Source organism: Pleurodeles waltl, chromosome 8 (assembly GCF_031143425.1).
Source record: "Pleurodeles waltl isolate 20211129_DDA chromosome 8, aPleWal1.hap1.20221129, whole genome shotgun sequence".
NCBI classification, from domain to species: Eukaryota; Metazoa; Chordata; class Amphibia; order Caudata; family Salamandridae; genus Pleurodeles; species Pleurodeles waltl.
This window is the reverse complement of record NC_090447.1, coordinates 1434306816-1434330106: the sequence shown is the minus strand read 5'-3', so window position 1 is coordinate 1434330106 and position 23291 is coordinate 1434306816. Positions and strand designations below refer to the sequence as shown.

General features: G+C 41.9%; 1 protein-coding gene across 4 annotated transcripts in view; it reads right to left on the bottom strand.

Annotated features, from left to right (window-relative positions):
• Positions 1–23291, bottom strand: part of SH3BGR (SH3 domain binding glutamate rich protein) — a 204896-nt gene that overhangs the window by 82246 nt on the left and 99359 nt on the right. For all 4 annotated transcript variants that reach the window (XM_069202578.1, XM_069202581.1, XM_069202579.1 and 1 more), the window contains exons 3-4: positions 16359–16439; positions 12171–12236 (exon numbers count right to left, since the gene is read on the bottom strand). In XM_069202578.1, coding sequence (XP_069058679.1) covers positions 12171–12236; positions 16359–16439 — 147 coding nt within the window. The remainder of the gene's footprint in view (positions 1–12170; positions 12237–16358; positions 16440–23291) is intronic.

Sequence of the window (23291 nt, the reverse complement as noted above, 5' to 3'; positions counted from 1 at the left end):
TAATGAATCTTCTGTAATACCCAGTGAGGCCTAGGAAGGCTCACACCTGGGTCTGTGTTGTAGGGGAACCCAATCCATGATTGTCTACCAGGTGTCCCAGATAAACCACTTTTCCCTACCCTATCTGGCACTTTGAAGCCTTGATAGTGAGGCCTGCCTTTTGCAGGGCCTCCAAAACCTTCCACAGGTGGACCAGGTGATCATCCCAGGTGGAGCTAAAGACAGCTATATCATCTAGATATGCTGCAACTAAAAGCCTCCAAACCTTGCAGGACTGTATTCACCAACCTCTGAAAAGTGGCAGGTGCATTTTTCAACCCAAAGGGCATCACTGTAAATTGGTAGTGCCCTCCTATAGTTGAAAATGCAGTTTAAGCTTTAGCATCCTCTGCCAATTTGATCTGCCAATACCCTGCAGCCAAATCAAAGGTGCTTAGATACTTGGCAGATGCCAGTGTATCTATGAGCTCATCTGCCCTGGGTATAGGGTGAGCATCAGTTTTTGTTACTTGGTTGAGACCTCTGTAATCTACACAAAACCTCATCTCCCTTTTTCCATCGTTTGAGTGAGGCTGTGGTACAAGCACCACAGGAGAGGCCCATGGGTTTTAAGAATGTTCAACCACTCCTAGATCAAGCATTTTCTGAACTTCTTGCTTTATGCAGTCCCTGACATGGTCAGGCTGCCTATAGATTTTACTTTTGACAGGCAAGATGTTTCCAGTATCAATTGTGTGTTCACACCAAGATGTGGTGCCTGGCACAGTTGAAAAGAGTTCAGAAAACTGTCCAAGGAGATTTATGCAGTTGTCTTTCTGCTCTGCAGTAAGACAGTCTGCCAAAACTACACCTTCCACTAAAGCATCATCTTCAGTGGAAGAGAAGAGATCAGGGAGAGGGGCACTCTCTTCTTCCTGTCCTTCATCTGTTGCCATGAGCAGGGTGAGATCAGCCCTTTCATAGTAGGGTTTTAGGAGGTTGACATGAATCACCCTAAGGGGACTCCTGGCAGTGCCGAGGTCAACCAAGTAGGTGACCTCACCCTTCTTTTCAACAATGAGATGGGGTCCACTCCATTTGTCTTGGAGTGCACTTGGGGCCACAGGCTCCAATACCCACACCTTCTGTCCTGGTTGGTACTGTATCAGAACAGCCTTCTGGTCATGCCATTGCTTTTGGAGCTCTTGGCTGGCCTGGAGGTTTTTACTGGCCTTTTTCATGTACTGGGCCATTCTGGATCTTAGGCCAAGTACATAGTCCACTATATCCTGTTTGGGAAAGGTTGTTCCCAACCCTCCTTCACAAGTGTTAGTGGACCTCTTACAGGGTGCCCAAAGAGGAGTTCAAAGGGGCTGAAGCCCAATCCTTTCTGGGGTACCTCCCTGTAAGCAAAAAGGAGGCAAGGTAACAGGACATCCCATCTCCTCCTGAGTTTTTCAGGGAGTCCCATTATCATTCCTTTGAGAGTTTTATTAAACCTCTCTACCAGTCCATTTGTTTGTTGATAATAAGGTGTGGTGAATTTGTATGTTACACCACATTCCTTCCACATAGCTTTCAAGCATGCAGACATAAAGTTGCTACCCCTGTCTGATACAACCTCTTTTGGAAAACCCACCCTGGAAAAGATTCCCAGGAGGGCTTTTGCCACTGCAGGTGCTGTAGTGGTCCTTAGAGGAATTGCTTCAGTATATCTTGTGGCATGGTCCACTACCACCAAGATAAACCTATTGCCTGAAGCAGTAGGAGGGTCCAGGGGGCCAACTATGTCAACCTCTACCCTTTCAAAGGGAACCCCAACCACAGGTAGTGGAATAAGGGAAGCCTTTGGTGTGCCACCAGTCTTGCCACTGGCTTGGCAGGTAACACAAGACTTACAAAAATCTTTTGTGTCTTCTGACATCCTAGGCCAGTGAAACAGGGGGACAAGCCTTTCCCATGTTTTAATCTGGCCCAAATGCCCAGCCAAAGGAATGTCATGTGCCAGAGTTAGGAGGAACTCTCTGTACTGCAGGGGAATGACCAATGTCCTGGCTGCTCCAGGTTTTGGGTCCCTTGCCTCTGTGTACAAGAGGTTGTCCTCCCAGTAAACTCTATGTGAGTTACTGACATCCCCATTTTGCTGCTTGACAGCTTGCTGTCTGAGACCCTCTAATATGGGACAGGATTGCTGTGCCACACTCAGCTCTTCCCTGGCAGGCCCCCCTCCACCCAAAAGCTCAGCAGTGTCTGCTGCCAGCTCATCTGGTGAAGGTTCTGCACAGGGAGGAAATTCTTCTTCCTCAGAAGGAGAATCATCTGTAAAGGGAGGGATAGTAGGTAGGGATTTACCCTTGCTACCCCTAGCTTTAGGGAGCACTCGGTCCATTGTTCCAGGATCCTAGTCACCCTGTCCTTTTTGCTTTTTGGCCTGAGCCCTTGTCAAAGCAAAAATATGCCCAGGAATGCCCAGCATTGCTGCATGAGCCTCCAACTCCACTTCTGCCCAAGCTGATGTCTCCAAATCATTTCCTAGTAGACAGTCTACAGGTACATCTGAAGCAACCACAACTTTCTTTGGACCAGTAACCCCCCCAGTTGAGCTTCACAACAGCCATGGGCTGGCTAAGAGTGTTGTTATGAGCGTCTGTCATTTGGTACTGGTGCCCAAGTAGGTGTTGTTCAGGGTGTACCAGTTTCTCTATCACCATGGTAACACTGGCACCTGTGTCCCTGTAGGCCTGAACCTCAACACCAGTTATTAGGGGAAGTTGCTTGTACTTATCCATATTAAGGGGACAAGCAACAAAGGTGGCCAAATCAATGACACCTTCAGAGACTAACACAGCCTCTGTGGTCTCCCTAACGAGACCAACCCCAACTAAATTCCCAAAAGTGAGCCCAGCTACTCCCTTGGATTGGCTATTAGTAGGTTTGCTCCCACCACTACTGCTATTACTAGGGGCACTAGAGTTTGCAGTAGGGGTTGTGGTAGTGGGAGGTTTGGTGTTTTTCTTTGGACAACTGGCATCAGTTGTCCAATGGCCTTTTACTTTACATAAATAACACCAAGGCTTTTTTACTTGATTTGAAGAGGATTTGGACCCACCACCCCACCAGAGGATTTTTGTGGGCCTGATGAAGACTCATTTTTAGATTTGTCCCCACCCTTGTCAGAAGACTTACCATCCTTCTTCTTGCCATCCTTGTCACCCCCGTATGAACTTTTCTGTTCACTCTTGTTCTGACCCATTAGTCTGCCTTCTTTCCCAATTCTAGGGGAGAGGGCAGATCTTAGTCCACTAGATATTGGTGTAACAAGTCAGACACACAGTTATTCAGAATATGCTCTCTCAGAATAAGATTATACAGACTTTCATAGTCAGAAACTTTACTGCCATGTAACCACCCCTCCAAGGTCTTCCCTGAACAGTCAACAAAGTCTATCCAGTCTTGTGAGGACTCTTTTCTGGTGTCTCTGAACTTAATCCTGTATTGTTCAGTGGTTAAGCCAAATCCATCCAAGAGTGCATCCTTCAAAATTGCAAAATTGTTAGCATCACTTTCTCTAACAGTAAGGAGCCTATCCCTACCCTTTCCATTGAAAGATAGCCACAATATAGCAGCCCACTTCCTTTGAGGGACCCCCTGTACCATACAGGCCCTCTCAAGTGCAGCAACCCACTTGTTAATGTCATCCCCCTCCTTGTAAGGGGGAACTGCAGATTCCTGGAATCATGCTCTCTCACAGGATTACTATCAGGAATACTGCTGCTGCCCCCATGGGGTCCAAACTCCAATCTCTGTCTCTCCTTCTCCAGGTCTAGGGATTCCCTGTCTAGAGCCAGCTGTTTTAAGCTGGTCTCTTCCACTCTCAACTTTTTGAGTTCCCTTTCTAACATGTTGTCTTCAGGGTGGGTGGGCTGGGAATGCTTGGACACTGAGGATAAAGTGGAACCAAGAGAGGGAGATCTGTCCCTAACAGCTTGGACTCTAACAACCTGGCCTCCAGGAATAAAAACATCCCTACTATGATGGGAGCTCCTATTACTACCAGCATTGCTCTGAGGTCTGCTGAGGGGCAGATTTGGAATAGAACCCTCCACACCTCCCTCAAGGGGTTCCCCTGAGTCAGAGTATGAGCTATCTACTAACTTCTCAGTTGAAGTGCCAGCTAGGGACTTATCATTCTCAATGAGCAGGTTAAATAGAAATTCTCTTGAAGGATTCGTTCCTATCACTAAACCTCTATCAATGCAGAGACTCCTTAGGCTCTTAAAGTTTAAATTGTCATAAGTTGTATTGACCGTTTTAAGAGAAGTTCCTACATCAGACATGATAGAAGAAGGTTTAGAGACAGTGAGAAGAGAGAAAAAGTTTCAGGACTTTTTAAAGAACAGAAAAAAAAACTTTTTCAAACTTTTTCAAACTTAGAAGTTTAGAAGTACTTTTCAGCACTTAGCAGACAGTGTAAGAGAAGAAAAGCAAAACTTTTTGGTTAGGTGTACATACACTGAACTTGATTTGTATATTATTCTCTTATGAAAAGTACAAAATGACAAAGTGGTAAGTAGTTACAAGTACTTATCCCACCGCTGCGCAACCAGCGTAGGAGGCTGGCCTGGCTTGTAGTGGGTACCAGAGGTACTTACACCTTGTGCCAGTTCCAGTTATCCCTTATTAGTGTAGAAGAGGTGTTTCTAGAAGCCTAGGCTGATAGAAGGTAGCTATGCAAAGCAGCTTAGGCTGAACTAGGAGACATGTAAAGCTCCTACTATACCACTGGTGTCATATGCACAATATCATAAGAAAACACAATACACAGATATACTAAAAATAAAGGTACTTTATTTTTATGACAATATGCCAAAAGTATCTCAGTGAGTACCCTCAGTATGAGGATGAGAAATATACACAAGATATATGTACAGGTAGGTGTAAAGTGCACCTACAACCCCCAGAGAGCACAGAAGTCGTGATAGGGGGATTCTGCAAGGAAAACCAACACCAGCAATGCAACAACAGTGGATTTCCGGACCTGAGTACCTGTAAGACAAGGGGACCAAGTCCAAGAGTCACAACAGTGTCGAGAGTGGGCAGGAGCCCAGGAAATGCCAGCTGAGGTGCAAGGAAGCTGCCACCGGATGGAAGAAGCTTGGTGTTTTGCAAGAACGAAGAGGACTAGGAACTTCCCCTTTGGAGGATGGATGTCCCACGTCGTGAAGAAGCTTGCAGAGGTGTTCCCACGTAGAAAGACCGCAAACAAGCCTTGCAAGCTGCAAGGGTCACAGTTAGGGTTTTTGGATGCTGCTGTGGCCCAGGAGGGACCAGGATGTCGCCACTTGGATGAGGAGACAGAGGGGGCACCCAGCAAGTCAGGGAGCCCTCACAGAACCAGGCAGCACCCGCAGAAGTACCAGAACAGGCACTTAGAAGAGGAGTGAACCGGAGTCCACGCAAAGTCACAAAAGAAAGTCCCACGACGCCGGAGGACAACTCAGAAGGTTGTGCACTGCAGGTTAGAGTGGCGGGGACCCAGGCTTGGCTGTGCACGAAGGAAATCCTGGAAGAGTGCACAGGAGCCGGAGCAGCTGCAAATCACGCGGTACCCAGCAATGCAGTCTAGCGTGGGGAGGCAAGGACTTACCTCCACCAAACTTGGACTGAAGAGTCACTGGACTGTGGGAGTTACTTGGACAGAGTTGCTGAGTTCCAGGGACCACGCTCGTCGTGCTGAGAGGGGACCCAGATGACCGGTGATGGAGTCTTTTGTTGCCTGCGATTGCAGGGGGAAGATTCCGTCGACCCACGGGAGATTTTTTCAGAGCTCCTGGTGCAAGAAGGAGGCAGGCTACCCCCAGAGTATGCACCACCTGGAAACAGTCGAGAAAGCCGGCAGGATGAAGCGATACAAGGTTGCTAGTCGTCGTCTGGCTACTTTGTTGCGGTTTTGCAGGCGTCCTGAGCAGTCAGCAGTCGATCCTTTGGCAGAAGGTGAAGAGGGAGATGCAGAGGAACTCTGGTGAGCTCTTGCATTCGGTATCTGAAGAATTCCCCAAAGCAGAGACCCTAAATAGCCAGAAAAGGAGGTTTGGCTACCTAGGAAGGAGGATTGGCTACTAACAGAGGTAAGAGGCTATCAGAAGGAGTCTCTGACGTCACCTGTTGGCACTGGCCCCTCAGAGCAGTCCAGTGTGCCAGCAACACCTCTGTTTCCAAGATGGCAGAGGTCTGGGGCACACTGGAGGAGCTCTGGGCATCTCCCCTGTGCAGGTCAGGGGAGTGGTCACTCCCCTTTCCTTTGTCCAGTTTTGTGCCAGAGCAGGGCTGGGGGATCCCTGAACCAGTGTAGACTGGCTTATGCAGAGATGGGCAGCATCTGTGCCCATCAAAGCATTTCCAGAGGCTGGGGGAGGCTACTCCTCCCCAGCCTTCACACCTATTTCCAAAGGGAGAGGGTGTTACACCCTCTCTCAGAGGAAATCCTTTGTTCTGCCTTCCTGGGCCAGGGCTGCCTGGACCCCAGGAGGGCAGAAACCTGTCTGAGGGGTTGGCAGCAGCAGCAGCTGCAGTGGAGACCTCGGAAAGGCAGTTTGGCAGTACCCGGGGGATCATGGAATTGTCTCCCCAATGCCAGAATGGCATTGGAGTGACAATTCCATGATCTTAGACATGTAACATGGCCATGTTCGGAGTTACCATTGTGACGCTATACATAGGTAGTGACCTATGTATATTGCATGCGTGTAATGGTGTCCCCGCACTCACAAAGTCCGGGGAATTTGCCCTAGACGATGTGGGGGCACCTTGGCTAGTGCCAGGGTGCCCTCACACTAAGTAACTTTGCACCCAACCTTCACCAGGTGATGGTTAGACATATAGGTGACTTATAAGTTACTTAAGTGCAGTGGTAAATGGCTGTGAAATAACATGGACGTTATTTCGCTCAGGCTGCACTGGCAGGCCTGTGTAAGAATAGTCAGATCTCCCTATGGGTGGCAAAAGAAATGCTGCAGCCCATAGGGATCTCCTGGAACCCCAATACCCTGGGTACCTCAGTACCATATACTAGGGAATTATATGGGTGTTCCAGTATGCCAATGTGAATTGGTGCAATTGGTCACTAGCCTGTTAGTGACAATTTGGAAAGCAGAGAGAGCATAACCACTGAGGTTCTGGTTAGCAGAGCCTCAGTGAGACAGTTAGTCATCACACAGGGAACACATACAGGGCACATACTTATGAGCACTGGGGCCCTGCCTGGCAGGGTCCCAGTGACACATAGACTAAAACAACATATATACAGTGAAATATAGGGGGTAACATGCCAGGCAAGATGGTACTTTCCTGCAGAAACACACAGAGAAAACAACTTTTTTTATTTCTTTTTTCAGTTAAAAAAGTTTTGAGGACTAAAGGATTAACATTTTCCACTTAGGGCATAATTATTTTCTTGCACCGACGGAAAATCACAATGAACTTATGATAATGGACACATTGGGGATCTGCCAGACAAAAGTGCCAGACATGGGCACAGAGTTGTTTGAAATTAAATCTTTCCTGCTTAGAATATCTGAATGGACCCAGCTGTACAGATGCTATTCAGTGGGGCAGTCATAACATAACTGCTATTTAATGACTTTAAGACAGAATATTTCGAGCTGTGGTAATATTTTTCGTTTTGAAGGCTGGTATTTTGCAGGATGAAGGTCCCGGCTATTTTCATTCACCTACAAGAGATTTCTCTAATCCCGCTACTCTTACATAATTTTGTTGACAACGTAGAGTGTTAAAGACAGGAAGTGTTGTAAGGGTGGCCAAATTCTTTTTATCTAAATAAATATTGGATTTTACTTTACAAAGCCCAGCAGAAACACTTATGCAAGCTGTTCAGGGTACTAAGAAGGGGAAGGAAATTGGAGAAAGTTTTGTTGCAACTAGCTAGAAAATACACGCGGAGCTGCAGAAAACTTGCACTTGAATTACCTTACTGAAAAGAACTTGGCTCATGGGCTGTAACAATCCAATACTAGAAGCTGTGGCTTGGAGGGTGTCCTGTGAATTCAGAGGGAGCTGCTAATTTGTCTACAACTGCCACTTAACTTGGTGGGGGTGGAAACCTGAGTGAACTGAAACAGTTTGAATAGTGTACGTTATTATTGTGATATACCCCTGGAGCCTTCTTGCCTTAAGTGTCATGGAGAGGTCAACAAACTAGCGAAGGAAAAATGGGCTTTACACAAATTAAAAACTTCAAAGCATGGAAACATAATTTTTACCTTTACATGTTTCAACATTCAAGTTATCAAGTCAACTTTGAATCAGAGTTGGGAAAAGTAATTTTGTTACATTAAGATCTTTTGGACCTTGACTTTCCTGGCTGATTTAGACTTTGGTCTAGAGCAGGCTTCTCCAACAAGTAGCTCGTGAGCTACTGGTAGTGCGCCAGTTACCTGTAAGTAGCTCTCCTGTGTGCACCCCAGCCTACTAAATTAGAAAGAATGTCTTGGTTGAATTAATATATGCATATCAAAATTGAAATGTGTGTTTATTCATAACTCATGTGATGTTTGGGGAGACTTATTACTAATTTTAACTTGGTACCAGGGGCATTGTTGTAATGGCTATTATGTTTTAGCCATGCAGATACATTCCACACTGACAAAGCATTTTTCAAGTTACTACTGAGAATCGTGCCTGATGCATTAACATTGCTGGTAATCTTGCATAAGGTGGCCTCTTATGTATCTTGTCTGATGTGGTCAGTTTTAAACTGTAATAATATTTTTTGCTCAGGATGATTTAATTGAACACAAGTAGCTTTTACAACAGAAAGGGTTGGAGATCCCTGGTCTAGAGGTACCTGGCCTTTGGGGAACTCAAATTAGATATAACCTGAGGATTGGCACACTGGAGACTTTTGAATTCCATAATTACATTTCAAAGTGTGAAAGTACATTGTTTCATTTGGAAAAAAGTACATCTTGTATCTGGCAGTAAGTGTTTGAATGTAAGCTTCAGTGTGTCAAAAGATGCTGTTAATTTCTCTGGTGAAACATTTTCATTACTTTCCACTTCTTTGTGTTGGTTTTATTTTGGTTAAGTTCTGTAAGATTTTTTTAACAATAATTTTTACAATATTCCCATCTGTGATATTTGCTATTACTGGCTTTCATTTAGCTTCTATGTAATACCCTTAACTGTTCATTTTGAATGGCTGTATTTTTCATTTCTTGTAATTTTTATTCGGATTTTCATGCAAAACCTTTACACTGACTTTTGCTGGGAAATTCTTTAACATTATTTTTTATTTTCTATTATTTTTAATGTAATATGCTTCTTTACTGAATGCAAATTAATATCCTTTGCCCAGACCTTAGGATGTCCTTATATATTCTTATTAAATTCTTAATTATTGCTGTAATTTTTTCATTTATTCTATTTTTACTAAACAGTCTGACGACACAAAGGTTTCACTGTTTTTTGTAATGGTTAATTTGCTATGCACAACACCAACATTTACATGCATGGATGACTGTCTCTTTCTTACTAAGGGACCTATTCACTAAGGTAAATTTACACATGAGTAAATCTACATATGTAAATTTCCTCTTAAAGTTTGTATAAATATACTGCTTTCGGCAGTTCAACATTTCTGAGTGTGCATTTACTACAAAGTGTACACATACATGCCTCTGCCCCCGGAATCAGAAGGTGGAGCCAAATTTAGACATGTAAAGTAACTACAGCCAAAAAGAATTCAAAACAGTGGCAAATATATTTCAGCCCAGACATGCAGTACGTCCAGCACCACCCATTCCAACCACTGGTACTGCTACGCCCTCCCATAAAAAATAATGAATGGATGGACTTAAAATAGAACCCCATAGTACTTAATGGTAAAATACATTCATTTAGTATGATTTTCTAAACATATATATATACATTTAATAATTTAATGTTAATAAAAATTACATAAAAATAAAAATAAATATTATGTTATGATCCAATATTTGAATAACGTTTTTGATTTAAATACATGTATTTTTCATTTACAAAAATTACATTAATTCTATACATATGTTTTTGCAATTGTTAATACATGAAAAAGAAATACACATTTTACTTTAGGTGGGACTTACTAAATGACTCTTTAAAAAATAATTTAGATTTAATATAACATATATTTAATTCAAAATAAAGTTGATAATTTGAAGTTCATATTAGTAACTTTTCACATGAATGGGGAGTTCTCTGAAACTTGGGCAGAGATCTCCCTATTGTAAAGTATAAGGAAAATTCAAAATGTTTATTAAAAAAATAATTATTTATAATAGTAAATTACATGAAAATATAAAGGACTACTTTCTGAATAGAGTGCCCATAGAATATAAACAATTGAATGAGAGAAACAGCATGATCTTGAGCACACTTTTCAGTCACAAAATAGTCCCTCATGCATTCCAATGGAAGCACTTCCTGGAAGACACAAATGCACACCAAATAGCCACTAGCTTGAGGTGAGAAAGTAATATTTTTCACTTGAAAGGAAAAAGTACTTTATTTGGCACACAGCTACACATGAAAATATAGAAAAACAAGCAATGTAAAATAAGTTTAACACAAGAAACAAATGTTTTCTCATTGGTTTTGACACGTTTCGTACTAACCAATTAGACCAGTGGTTCCCAACCTTTTGACTTCTGTGGACCCCTCCTTTATCATTACTGAAACCTGGGGACCCCACTGAATCATAATTTGAATCCAGGGACCCTTCCCCCACTGAGTCATTACTGAAAGCTGGGGACCTAATCTGTTAACATTATTTAATTTTCTATGCAGTCACGGACCCCCTGAGGAGGCTTTCCGGACCCCTAGGGGTCCCCGGACCACAGGTTGGGAACCAAAGAATTAGACAATGCCTAGAAACTTTGGCAACAAATTGTCACGAATCAATAAAGCACTGTTTATGTGCTTTGACAAAAGGTTTTCAAAATAAACCACCATCTACAGTCTTTGACAGGATTTTTTACAAGCAATAATCTGCACTGCCTACTGACTTTATCAAAGAGTTCTTCACAATCAATCGCCTACATCTTTCTAGAGGACAGTTTATATGGCAACCTAGACAAGTAAACTGTTTTTGTCCTGAAAACGCTGCTCGCAAACAGGCACAAAAGGCTCTAACAAAGCAGAACTTTAAATCCAAAAACCTCTGCACAAAGGCACATAGCAAGAGGCATTCTCACTAGACACTGCACAAAATTGTATGCAGCAGCCCCTTTGAGGACAGAGTGAAACAAGAAGTAAACAAGGACCACTCACAATCTTCAAAAGAGTAATAGTCCCCTGACCTCTATTCACTTGAGCTTGGTTCACTTCAAAGAGACCTAGGAATTCCTAAACATTTTCCTCCAAATCACGTATATGTCTGGCCAGCCCCTCTACCAGTATACATTTTGGCTGTCATCAACATACAGAAGTCTCAAGGCAGATTCAGTAAACAGGCACTCTCCATAACCAGACAAAGAAACTGAGCTGGCTGCTGGGAGAAGGCTGTTCTTCGCTATGAGATGCCAGAAAGAATCTCTCCTGTGAAGGAGATGGGCACAATCATTTGCTGCCATCCCTGCCAGTTTCTCTTGGTCCGGTGAGAGGCCAGGAACAATCCTGAAGAGAGGGTGCACTTTGTGTACCTCTGCTGACCTCACGCATGACTGTCATGGTTAATGAAGTGAAATCAAAAAACCTGCAGAGACATTTCATGACTTTCATAGCAGTTTAACAGCGAGCAGGGGCACATGTTCTCCACAATCACGAAGGAAATGTTTCTCATCCAGCAGCAACTGAGAGGACTTGGTGGCTTTTACTATTGGAATGAGTCTGTGGAAGCTGATGTGACGAAATGTGAGCGCATTCTTTAGTGGTGTGGGGGTATAGTGGTGGTGTAGGAGAGAGGAGGTGAAGCAAAGTGATGTAGCCCATGGAATAAACAACTAATTAAGCAGATAGCCGCCGAACTTCAATTAGCAAAGAATGTAACTTTTTCCATTGTCATATCATCAGCATTTTGGAGATAATGTTGCTATGAACAAGGGTGAGCTACACACTAAGCCCACCACAAGGCAACACACACACTCAGAGCCCAGAAGCAGACATTTAAAAACAGTATGCATATATTCATGTATTACTTCTCTGTCTTGCCCTTCTACTGGAAGTTCACCATTTTGGAGTTCTGATTTCTCATCTGGTGCCACCTAAAGAAGGAAAATCAAACTTACTTGTAATTTAAATGACTGAATTTAGGCATTTTCGTAGCACAACTTCAACAATTTCAACTTTATTACCCTATGCACTAGAACACCAATGGCCACTTAGTGCTTTGAAAAATACTGCAACAGCAATACCAACTACATCCTTTTTAAACGATGTGTGGTTGCACATCACATGCTTAGCTCTAATACCCCATTTTAGTGATAAAGAAATGTAGGTGTGCAAAGCTGACTACTGTTTCACCCATCTCTGTAACCACAGTTCTGAATGTATAAATGGAGCCCACAACTGAGAAAGTAAATTGGTACCCTCCGTAGAATCTCTTTAGCTAAAAGTCCATCAGAGCTGAGGGACTACGCCAGAACCACTTCCTTCATGCTGACTTGCTGTTTTGCCTGTCTTCATATAGATGGCTCTGGAACTGCAGCAATAGTTCTTTTTATAGCAATCACAGAATGGAGTTGGAAGTCAGTGTTCAGAGTGAAGATGTTTTTGGAATTTAGGTACATTTTTTAGACATATTTTTCTCGATATCGATGAATATGGTTATTTAGTTCAATTACCCCATCGGCTGCCAAGTTTTAGGACACCTTTTTTCAAGAATGACAATAATGTACCATTTCTCCACTGAGATGTGTAAGCTCTCTTGCACAACGGGGTAATCATGCAAGCTCCACTAATCAAATGGAGTTTGACTTGATACTGGAGGATGTTCCATCCAGTCCTAGATTTGAAGTGTTGACAAATTTGTGAAGCTCATGCCATTTAAGACGGATAAACTTCAGTCTAACCTCATTCCAAATTCCAGTGCTGCCAGCTCATGAGCAGTTTATAACCTTTTGCTTGGCGGGCTATCATTTCTAATTCAAATTACTTTCACTTAAACTTCAGAAAACTTCACATTTGTTCATCAAAATATTGTGTTAGCTGTGTAGGAAGATATGTCGGTTGCATAAGAAAGTGTTCATTCACACTTTAATTACTGGTTGGTCTATTCACCTTCACTCGTGCAAGGTCAACGGCTAACAATATCAGTGCTCTATTCGTCTCTAGTACCACGTTTGGTTTTCCAATTTAATAAAAATAGATTTTTCAAAAAGCTCATATTATTCAGGCTCTATTCAATACTGCATTTTGAACATTGCCTCCTCTTCACCATCATAAACATTTTCAAAATTGTTCCATCTGTGTCTTCATGTCAATATAGATACAGTGGTCTGTGTATTCACTTAGCAAAGTATGCTTCTCCATCTGAAGCACTGATCTGCCAAGTCCTCTCAAACTGTCTTCAGATATTTGGGATTTTTACTAGATAATTATAAAAGCTCTCAAGAAATGTCTCCAAAGAAGTTAGGCTACACTTCAGCAGTCAGTAAAATGGACAATGGTATCCAGCAGCAAACACCCTAGAAATGCCATTCCTTTTAGCGATACTGGTCCGGAACTGAGTCAACCCAGTCACTAAAATGGTCTTTTTAATATTTAGCAGGAGCATGTAGTTCTCACCAAGAACAAACCTACGTTGCCAAGTCAAAAACTATGTAAACCTCCAGGGCCAAATAGCTAGGAGTCTGGCATCTCTGGCTCAAATGCAGAGCCTCTACAAAGAAGAACACATCATATCTATAGAAATGTGTCTTTATCCAGTGCACACGTGGAAGAAGCCGCCTGCAACGTTGAGAATGTTGGTGTGGCAGGTCATCCTCATTGCTTATGAGAAAGAAGAGGGCACACTGCACACTCTGATTCAGGGAGAATGTAATGTGGTTTATATGAGCTTCAGGTGACTGAGTCTTTTTAAACCAGTTTTTGTTCAGCAGACCTCATCTCAGCATCTTAGTGATACTTTTACTTTGATTTATTTTAATGCATATGGTATACTGAATATCTAGAGCTACACTCTGGTGGTGCCTCACAAACAGGAAATCATCTTAATCTACCTACAGCCTTCTTTCCTGCCTGATTGGTCACCTGACAATCTACCACTTATACCCATGCCCAGACATGCCATTAATCTTTGCAGGTTGGAATAAATTGTAGTATAGCTCGAGTACTGCTACACTGCTGCAATTTTACATTTTGGCTTTAGTGTGTTTAGGACTTGTGCATGCTGCTGTGTAGGGAGAGACTAAATTCAATCCTAATCTGGCTTTCCCTGCTGACTGAGTGGCTGCCTGCCAACCAACTCTAACCACCCCTTATTCAGCCATGAAGTGTCACAGGCATGTGTGTTCAGTACAGCTTATATACTGCCACACTGTTCCACTTTCAATGTTAACTTTATGGACGCACATTGAAGAACCTTAAGCCTCCCAGGAGTAACTTCTAAAGGTCTTAATTTAGTCAGTCATGCCACCTGATTACCTGCCAAACAATCAACCCTCAATGAACGTCCTTGCCCCACTATAACAATTCACTGGCTAGAAGAATCTGCAATATTGTTTGTAAACTGCTGAACTGTAAATTCTGACTTCAGGGAAACACACTGGGAAACGTTGCTGGTAGCTGTCATGGGAAGAAATGCTGACAAACACACCCTCGTTGCCATCTGATGAGCCCACCAACAACCATTGCACCATGACCATCTTTTTACGCCACCATTTTGCTTTAGTGGCTAACGTAGATCATTAGCAAACCCATCAGCAGCTTAAGTGAGCAAATTATGTCAGACATGCAGAAAGCACAAGAAGAGTCAAAGGCTCCACATCTGAGCCTTTCCCGGAGTTTCATTGTCCTGATGAAGATATTATCACCCTCCTGTTCCACTTTGAAGATCAGCTCCTCAAAACTGAAGGTCTTGATGTGATCTTGATGTCGAATTGATGGTGAAGGGTGCCTCAACATCAAAACTGTTATCTAGGCAGCAAAAGATGCTTCAACATTTCTGACTCTGAACGCCTTGATGGCAAACTACCTAGTGTTTTTGGGAACAGCGATGATTTACTACTTCTCTAATGGATCTCAAGGAGTATCAGAGTGGGTCCTAACAAATTCCTTGGCACAATAATCACCTTCTTTGACCATTTTGCTGGATTGGAACCTTGCACCAGAAGATGCTATTATTTTTCAAGAAGGTTCAGCCTAGGTTAATCCATCTTTATTTGCGATCCCCCACCCCCTCATTGTTTTTTCGAAGAACTGGTATCTAGGGCCTCTGGGCAGTGAGAGGCTTCTGACCAACATCTTACTGCATGTACGTTTACCCCTAAAGCATGGCAACTGACTGGCAAACAGTGATTGGCATAGTTGCTTGCCCCAAAGAGATGCCCAATAAAAATCAAAAGCACAGTGATGGATGAAGAATTGTCTTATGTCACCATAGTGTGGGATTTAAAATATTTTACATGGGCCAACTGGCAGATCTGGCACAATGAAGGCAAAACAACAGTATTCACATGTGAAAAGCAACTTGTTTTTACATGTTTTAGACACATTTTAACATTAAGTAAGTCAACTGTAAAGTGTGCCTTGAAGCATGCAAAGTCTATCTACTTGAGGGTGACAAGTGAAATAATGATGTTATGCTAATTCACATGTTCCGATAGTGACAGGAAAACCAAAGTACCGTTTTACTTAGCCTGACTTACGTGCTCGTTTGCATAGCCAGTAGTATGTTTCATTTTTGTGTCTTGTGCTTGGAATTATTTAATTTCTGTGAGACATTACTATTTAGAGAATATCTAATTGAGTGGGGCACTTAAATGTTTAGTACAAGTGAGACGCAGTGACTTCTACAAGTGTTGTTACATTCTGCCATCGTTAACTGGAGTTTACAAGCTCGTTTTTGCCTGGTAAGACAACCCTGCAGTGACTTTAATTAGGGTCCTGCCCAGCCCAGAAATTTGGCAGAAAGTGTCAAGTTCTTGTGTCATTAGTAATCTGGCAGGAGACAATGGAGTTTTTGACCCGTGTTATGGGCTCGCCCTTAGCAAGATGCTGATACATAAATAAATGAGCTTACGCTCCCAAGAACCACTCAATATTGTGCTTAACAAATACATATGAAAGGAAGAGAAGCAGACAGCTGTGCCACACAAAGGCATTCCTTAAGAAAGCCAACCATGGAAAAGACATTGCTCACTGCTTTTGAAACCCACCATACTTACCTTGGAGCTAATACGAGGCGCAAGACCCAAGAATGAAGAAATTTCATTTCCTTCCTTGGCATCAAAGAAAGAATCGAAGTCCTAAAGGAAAACAAAAATACATTTAACAAAGAACTTATGGATTTTAAAGGTATATTGCACTTTTAGTAAATATGTATTGATTACAGCATTTCACAGCTAATTTTACATGGGACTACTTGCTGTGTTGGTCCTGCAAATGTGAGTTTGTTCTACATACAAAAAAAAAATTTTTTCAATCTTCCATGTTTCCAGAACAGATAGTAATCTGGAAATTGGAATGCGATTAATAACCATCCCCATCCAAATATTGTTTATGTTATTAAAATTCCAACAATGTTTTGTGGAATTTCTACACAGCTGTAAGATGAACCATCAGCTCATAGCCATTCTGGTTATGCATACCGCCTTTTAAAGCTATTCATGCAAAACCACATAAGTACACTGTGCTCACTCTTTCAGCATTGAAATAAATACTTGTAGTAAACAACGCAGAACACCCAAGGGTATTCCACCACACACCTTACCAATCCCAAAGTCACAGTATTACGCCCTAGTTTTGAAGGGGCTGCCCACAACTCTCGACTGTCTCACTTCACCTTGAACCGAAACTCCTTTGGTTAGAATGTCAGCTTAATTATGACCACCAAGGGTTATCCCCTTTTCCCAGATTGCATTGATGCCAAAAATACTACAGCCTATGAGAGGCTTATACCTTCCTTCAATTAGGCTGCTCATTGATTCAGTGCTATCGAGGTGACGTTGATAAATCTGAAATGATATATAAAAGAATTGCTCCCAACCTTCTGGGCAGCACATGCATGGACTTTGCTGTGCAACTGTTTCTTAATCCTGGGTATTTATTAGGTCAATAATAAGTCTACTTTAAAAGAAGTGTTTCAAACATTTAAGAGTATGCATGGATTCTTATTAGTTGCTGAAAATAAAAATATGAAACTGCATAAGAAGATTCAGTATCTTCTCAGAAACCTCTCAATCAATGTCTATGCAGTTTTTTCAAGCTAAGGTCACATACTAAACTTGGTTTCATACAAAGTCCTATATTTCTGCCTCCTGAAAAGCAACATCTCATCTTCAACTAGACAGTTGGATATCTCTACGGTTAATCTAGTGATCTACCAAGTGAAATTAACTGTTTATGGATCTTCGCCCTACCCAACTGGAGGAAGAGAAGGCACACATAAGAAAACAATAAAAAAACTTATAGGAGGTAAAGTTGGTCACTGTGGATATCAGAAGGTCAGGGGCTTGCAGCTTGTAGCAGAGGGCTCTCTTTGCAAATTATTTACAGCAGGAAAATTATTCCTTTATCACACACACAATTATGTTTTCCACTATGTGGGAATTTGATTTAAAACGTAAGTAAACTGGGTGTCTCTTCCTTGAGGTGTTCATTACAGAACCTTTAAAATATATATTATTTTGTTTCGAGGGCCTTCTGCTCAATTCGTTCTCTCTGGCATTCAGGGACCTAATCAGGTAGTTTGCAATCTGAAAGATACCCTAGTCCTCTAGCCACCTCCAAAGGTGCAAAGCATCCTAGCACAGAATCCCACTCCTCCTTGCTTGTTGCAGTACCACATGACAGTGGTGTGGTCTTTATGGACCTGTACCTGCCTCCCCTTGACGGAAAGCAAGAAGGCCTTTAGAGTGTTAGCTCCAGTAGACTGATGTGGATTGCGCCCTAGAGCACTCTGATCTTCACCTTACCTAGGTGACATGCCCCCGAACAGGGCAATGATGCATCTGTCAATAGTCTGGGTGGGAAAGGGAGAGTGGCCTGCCACACCACAAAGTGCAATTGGTCAACCACCACTGCAAATCTTGAACAGTCTCCTCCGAGACCTGGATAGTGTCAAAAAGGTGGCCTTGATGTTGGGCGCAGTGGGATTTCAGGTTCCACTGCAGGGCTCACAGGTGCCACCTGTGGTTGACAAGGAGCATGCACAAAACTAGGGCATGAAGAAGCGTCAGAGCGACCCACATCATCCAAGAACAATCTTGAAACAACACAGTCCTGAAGGTAAGGAAGCAGATGAAAGTATTGCTCCCGCAAGCAGGGGGCTGCATTTCCAGCAGCTCCCAGTGTGTAGGTTCCCACAGGAAGCAAGAAGCTGGTTAGGACTGCGGGGGACTTGAGGTCCCCCTTCAGGTCCCTGACATGTTTAAAATAAAAAGCACCCGAAGGTACCTAATTTATTGCGCATTGTCAAGGCAAAGCAAGTGTTTTTTCTGTGTATTTCCATCTTGAAAATGTATCTGTAAACCTTGATGAAGGTGTTTGCATCCTTGCTTTTTTCGAGCGCAATATCTCATGTAGTTACTGTGACGAGTAGGTTCTTTCTTTTGATCTGATGCTGAGTCCAGAGAAATGGCCTAGATGCCCTGCCTTTTTGGTCCCACCCCATATACAGCAGTGGTATGCAACATCTTCCCGCCATTTTCCCAGGATGATGGACAGCTTACTAAAACGACCCCCAATCGCATTTTCTGCTGATTTTGGAGACACGTTCTTGGTGCACAAGAATATGATCAGATCTCCACCAAACAAAGACGCACTCATGAGTGTCGTGGGGTTGAGTAGTTATAGGGGGTAGGTTGCAGCGCCTGGCAGCAGCCAGGCCCTGCACCTTTCCCCCTTTGGTCATGCGTGGCGGTGGTTGGATTAACGTAAAGTAATTAAAATTACAGAACATTAAAAAAAGCATGGAAATTCACTGAAAAAACAAAAGGTTACAGGGACGTTTTAGTTAGGAAATATAATTAAAAAAACATACTAATTGACTTTAAAAAAACAAAGGTTACAAGGATGTTATAGTTAGTTTCTGAATTTGCACGCACAAAACCATAGAAATATAGGCAGTTATCTCAAGTAACTATAACCCGCGCCCTAAGGTAACTATAACTTGCGAACTCGTTATGCATTGCTGATTACTCCACATATTACATCAGTCATGACATCTTTTATGACATCACTGATAGTATCACTTCCACATTTGCAATAAAATTATTGAGGAGAAAACTGTGCATGTCAGGGGGGCGAGTTATAGTAACATTAGGGTGCAAGTTAAAGGTACTTGAGAAAACTATAACTGCTGGTTTTGTGCGAGTAAATTAAGATCCTAACTATAACATCCCTGTAACCTTTGGTTTTTTAAGTCCACTTCTATTATTATTTTATATATATATATATATATATATATATATATATATATATATATATATATATATATATATATATATATATACATGGATGGGTGGATGCAGAATAGACGTTAATGTTATAACTGCAGAAATCATGCTTTATGTGGATTAGGCTAACTTAGTGTCTGTTGCCCATCTTTGATGTGACATTGTACTACACCACATGAATAACTTTGCTTTTTTAATTCTCTGCTAGAATAAAAGTTATTAGGCTCCATGGAGCAAGTGGAAGACTTTTCAAATGTTCTGAGCAAAATGTGATTTTCTCAAGGTTGAATTTAGCTGCCACAGACTGAATAACATACTATGTAACCATTATGTCCCCATCTCCCGGAGGTTGTGAACACAGACTCCCATGTAGTGTAACAGTGAGAAAATCTTTGAATGTATTCCGTTCTAAATGTTTCTCTTTGCTTGATTTCTATGGTTTGACACATGAGACCCATGTACTAATGTAGTGAATGCATGAACCCTGTGTCTGAAATCCTATAAAATAGTGCAATTTTATGATGTAAGAAGGGAACCCTTTCCCCATTCTTAGAAGGTGAATCTCTGTCAGTTTTGTTTCTGAGCACTCCTGAGTTCATGATTCGCTGTATCTTTTGGGCTTAGTATGCTGATTGAAGTCCTATTTGGCTAATTGTAATTTGTGCCTTTGTACTTTGAATAATGTAGAAATAAACCCTGAACTTGAGACTTTCATGTCTGTACTTTTTGAGTCTCTATCATGATTATGCAACAAGGCACTACTGAATTTCTATACACAGGAGAGATGGGTCCATCTGAAAGCACCAAAGTCCGTATCGGGACTACATCACTCCCGGTCCGAGAAAATCAAACCTTAGCGTGCCCAGGTGCCAAGAAAGGTGTGGTTTTGTGTGCTGACATATATATTCACTGAAGAAAACAAAGATTAAATTGACATTATACTTAGGTGAAAATATCAGTTAAAACATACTGTTTTAAATGGACAAAACCACTTAAAGTCACCAGTTATACTTATTTCAAGTAACTACAATTCTTACCCTACAGTAACTGTAACTCATGTCCTGCCAAACAGAGTGTTGTCATCAATGATGTCACTTCAGATGTCACAGTGATGGTATCAATTATGTCATACAACATATCATGAGTGATGTAATATGTGAGGTAATTAGCAGTGCATGGCGAGGGTTCAAGTTACAGTTACTCTAGGGCATGATTTAGTTACTTGAGGTAACTATAACTGGTAAATATCAGTGGATTTGTTTGTTTAAAACAGTATGTTATAAATTATATTTTCACCTGAGTATAACAGCCCTGTAAACTTTGTTGGTTTAAGCAAATTTCCAAGGTTCTAAGGGGTTTTTATAGAAAGGTAACATTATAACAATTCCCAGCTATAAGGTCATGTTAACCTTTATTTTAAAATACAATGCACCCTGCCCCATGAGTGTGTTGAGATGGGCCACTCACTTGAAAAGCAGGATGTCTGCAGGGGCGATGGTATGCCCCAACCTCCTAAAACACCTCTCGGCACTTCCTGGTGGACACAGAAACCCTGGCAGTTGTCCCAAAAGGAAAGGGGGAGTGGAAGAGAAAGAGACAAAACACTGCCACGTCTTGCCGGTCCAGCCAGGCACCCTCTATCTTTTTTTGGGGGGGGGTGGGTATCAGGTCGTTGTTGAAAGAGTGATAGAGTTAGTGCACTCAACTTCCTTGAAACTGAATCTCTCGTTCTAATATGGGCACGGGAGCGGTAGAAGAACACCGGGCTGCTCCAGCACTTTTCTTGGATAATAATAACTGTTGGCACAATTACTAACACTGTATTACCAAAAACCCAAACTGAGTACCATAACACTAAGTAATGCGACACTAGGGCTGGCTTCACAGAGATTCACTGTTGCACACTACAATTAGAACTGTGGTTGCACTTATCATGCACAAGAAAGACAAACAAGGACATTAATTATATCACATATAACTTTCCTGCATGCATAGGGTTAAACTAAAAGGAACAAAAACAATCCAAGAAATACAAATGTCCACTCTGGGTTTAAGCAGTTAGGGTGACACAGTTTGGTTTGGTTTCACTGTGTGTGTGAAAAACCCTTCAAAAGCAAATTCCTCAAACCTAAACACAGCCATGAATGACACAATTTAAATACAAGAGTTATGCTATTAGAGAAAGAAAAGTCACGAAAATGCTCTTTTAAAATTGCACTGTCACTTTTTGTAGTACTTGACCTCAAGCAGATTTCCTGAGGCACATTTAGGAAAGTAACTACAATAATAATGTAGAATGTTCAGAAATGCATTTGTCTCTTCAAGATAAGCACTCTGCCAAAATACGAGGTATGAAATACACCAGCTGTTCTAGGAAAGTGTGGCGCTCAAAGAACAAACTCCCTGGAGAATACTAGTCACTTAGCTGCAGTCTTTTCCGGAGTGCTGGAGGAATGTCTGGTGTCAGCTGGTACAGGAACAAAGAAAAGAATTGCCTCAAAAGTCCTGAATACAAGGATGACAGCAGGGGCTGGACTGCCAATTCAGATGCTGAGATCAGGAAGCAAAACAAAGCCAAGCAGGGAGGCATGCTTCACTCTGCTATTTATAGCCAATCAGGAAAGCAGTTGAGTTTCTACATGTGGATGAGTCACCACACCCAATTAGAAGCACGTCTACACCACACCCAATTAGAAGCACATGTCTACACCTGCTCACATTAGCAAACAAGCATTGGTAAAACAAGCATTGATAAAACCAATTGTGTAACTCAGCACATTATGCTTACTTAGAAACATGAAGGTTTGGCCAAGAACAGAGATATGATTTAACCCTAATCCCTGGGGATGCTGACAGATACCACAGGAGGCACCTCGGGGATTCCTGACAGAGTGTTACTTTAAGGGTGACTTAAAAGTATGAAAAAGGAAGGTCTAGCCCTGGCAAAAGGTTTATTACTACAGGCTGCAGTGGCAGGTCTGAGACATGTTTTAAAAGGCTACTATAGTGGGTGGCACAATGAGTGCTGTAGGTCCACTAGTAGCATTTAAATTACAGGCTGTGGGTACAGGTAGTACATTTATTAGGAGCTAACAAGTAAAGTAAATGTGTTAATTAGTTTTAAGCCAGCTGTACTATGTTTTAAGGAGAGAGCACAATCACATTACAGCTGTTTAGCTGGGAACAAATGCAAAAAGTCCTAATAGCAATACAAATGGATTCAGCAACAGAAGGTAAAAATCTGCGAGAGATCCTGCAAAAAGGACCAGGTCCAACAGTAATAATGAACAGTTAGAGTGCTTAAATTAAATATTCATGGGAAATGTGAAGCACATCTGAATGCCATGTTGCTGGAACAGGAGCTACACAACTAAAATAATTTTCTGTGGAGGAGATTGCACTAAATGAACAAAATGAGTAGTTTAACTACACAAAGGGAAAATTATGGTTAGTGCTCCTCGATGCAAGAAAAAGGTTTTCCATGCTGAGTAAAGCATGAACTTTTAATAGCAACAGCCTGTCAGTTAATTCCCTAGTATTCTACTCTAGCTTCCCCGGAGATTTAATGAACAACTAGAAAGCTAACATTATATTTTGAAGACAATATGTGTGGCGATTCCGAGTACCATCTTGCTAAAAAAGAAGCTCTTAAATTTCAAGCCTTTCCTATGGAGCAGGTTGAAGTAGATAAGCATTGATGGG